Here is a 2643-nt window from a genome sequence, read left to right as displayed (position 1 = left end):
CGATGAGGTGATACCGATATCAATGCTATCATCAACAAAGAGATCGAAATCAAAGGGAAAATAAGAAGACAAATAACAAACAAAGTCCCGGCCTCGACCCGATTGGAGGAGCAGGAAACTTTCGAGGATGATGATTATATGATACCACGAACCTTCGTAATCCTCGATGATTCCGATGTAACAAAGTCAACGGTCGAAGAGCTGGAACAAGCCATACTGATTGAGCATCTGCCCGATCGAAAGGTATACCTGGGCACGGAGTTAACTCCCGAGCTCAGGAAAAAACTTGTTCAATTCTTTTTAAATAACATGGATTGTTTTGTTTGGTCCCACATATACATGACAGGGATCCAACCGAAGATCACTACGCATCGACTGAGCTTGGACCCAAAGTTTCGCCTGGTGAAACAAAGAGAAGACCTCTGTCCGAGGTAAAACATGTATTCATTAAGGACAAGGTAAAATATGTATTCATTAAGGACGAGGTAAGATCCATTCGAGAGGTAAAATATCCCGAATGGTTAGCAAACATAGTTATAGTCCCTAAAAAGGGAAACAAACTTAGAATGTGCATAGACTATAAGGATTTGAACAAGACATGCCCTAAAGATTCCTAAACTTTGCTGAATATCGATCGCATAATCGATGCCACAGCCGGCCACGAGATCCTTAGTTTTCTCGATGCCTATTCCGGGTACAATCAAATATAGATGAACCCCGAGAATCAGGAAAAGACTTTGTTCATCACTAAGTACAGCACCTATTGCTATAATGTAATGCCGTTTGGACTAAAAAATGTTGGTGCTACTTATCAATGCCTAGTAAATTGAATGTTCGAAGAACAAATAGGTAAATCAATGGAGGTTTATATTGATGATATGCTAGTTAAGTCCTTGGGAGTAGTGGACCATTTGAAACATTTGCCGGAGACCTTAGGCACAATAAGAAAGTATAACATGAATCTTAACCCGGAGAAATGTGCATTCGGGGTCAGCTCGGGCAAGTTCCTCGGCTTTATGGTATCAAATCGGGGGATCAAATCAACCCCGATAAAATCAAGGCAATCGAAGACATCACAGTTAGTGATAATGTCAAGTATATATAAAGGTTAACAGGATGCATAGCCACCCTGGGTCGATTTATTTCGAGGTCTTCATATAGGATCCACCGGTACTTCTCACTGCTTAAGATAAAGAGCAATTTCACATGGACCCTGGAAGGTCAACAGGCTTTGGAGGAACTCAAACAATACCTGTCGAGTCCGCCATTGCTTCACACCCCAAATGTGGACGACCAACTTTACGTGTACTTAGTAGTCTCGGAGATAGCGGTAAGTGGAGTCTTAGTTCGAGAAGAACAAGGTATGCAATTTCTGTTTTATTATGTTAGTTGAACCCTAGGTGAAGCCGAAACCTGGTACCCACACTTAGAGAAATTAGCTCTTGCTTTAATAAGCGCCTCCAGGAAATTAAAACCATATTTTCAATGTCACCCAATTTGTGTTGTAACCACCTACCCCCTTCGAAACATTTTCCACAAGCCCGAACTCTCGGTCTGACTGGCCAAATGGGCCGTCGGGATTAGCGGGTACGATATCGAATATCAAACCCGAACAACCATCAAGTCTCAGATCTTGGCAGACTTCGTGGCCGACTTCATGCCATCCCTCGTACCCGAGGTTGAAAAGGAACTATTATTAAAATTGGGTGCATTATCAGGGATGTGGACCCTCTTCACAGACGGCTCTTTGAACGTGAAGGGGTTCGGACTAGGCATCGTTTTGAAGCCACCCACAGAAAATAAAATTAGACAGACTATCAAAAATTCAAAATTGACTAACAAAGATGCCGAGAATGAGTCCATGATTGCAGGTCTCAAGCTAGCTAAGAGCTTGGGAGCAGAGGTCATTGAGGCCAAGTGTGACTCCCAACCTGTGGTGAATCAATTCAACAGAACATTCGAGGTTCAGGAAGATCGAATGCAGAGGTACTTAGAAAAATTACAAGTGTCTCTATATCGATTTAAAGAATGGACGCTACAACACGTACCTCGAGAACAAAATAGCGAGGCCAATGTCCTTGCAAATTTGGGGTCGTCGATCAAAGATGATGAACTTAGTGCAGGGACTGTCATACAACTTTCAAGTTTAGTAATCAAAGAAGGACATGCCCAAATAAACACCACATGTTTAACCTGGGATTGGAGGAATAAATACATCGAATACCTAAAGAACGGGAAGCTTCCATCGGATCCTAAAGAATTGAGGGCTCTACGCACGAAGGCCGTACGGTTCACATTGGCCGAGGATGGAACACTGTATAGGAGAACGTCCGATGGACCGTTAGCAAAATGTTTGGGACCAGGGGACACAAACTACATTCTATGAGAAATTCACAAGAGCACTTGCAGAAATCATTTCAGTGCTGAATCATTCGTTCACAAAGTCATCAGAGCAGGATACTTGGGCCGATATGTAAAAGGACACTAAATAATTTGTTCGATAGTGCGACAAATGTCAAAGGTATCCGCCAATGATCTACCAACCAGGAGAGCAACTCCACTCATTTCTATCCCCATGACCATTTATGAAATAAGGGATGGATATCATTGGCCCCCTACCATCGGCTCCAGGTAAAACTAAAT

General features: G+C 42.6%; 1 protein-coding gene across 1 annotated transcript; it reads left to right on the top strand.

Annotated features, from left to right (window-relative positions):
* Positions 1 to 1720: 1720 nt before the first annotated feature.
* Positions 1721 to 2386, top strand: LOC138880022 (uncharacterized). The gene has a single exon (XM_070159673.1). It carries the CDS (start codon positions 1721 to 1723, stop codon positions 2384 to 2386), a length of 666 nt encoding a protein of 221 aa, XP_070015774.1.
* The last annotated feature ends 257 nt before the right edge of the window (positions 2387 to 2643 follow it).

The sequence above is a fragment of the Nicotiana sylvestris genome, chromosome 10 (assembly GCF_000393655.2).
Source record: "Nicotiana sylvestris chromosome 10, ASM39365v2, whole genome shotgun sequence".
Taxonomy (NCBI): domain Eukaryota; kingdom Viridiplantae; phylum Streptophyta; class Magnoliopsida; order Solanales; family Solanaceae; genus Nicotiana; species Nicotiana sylvestris.
This window is presented reverse-complemented; position numbering and strand designations above follow the sequence as displayed.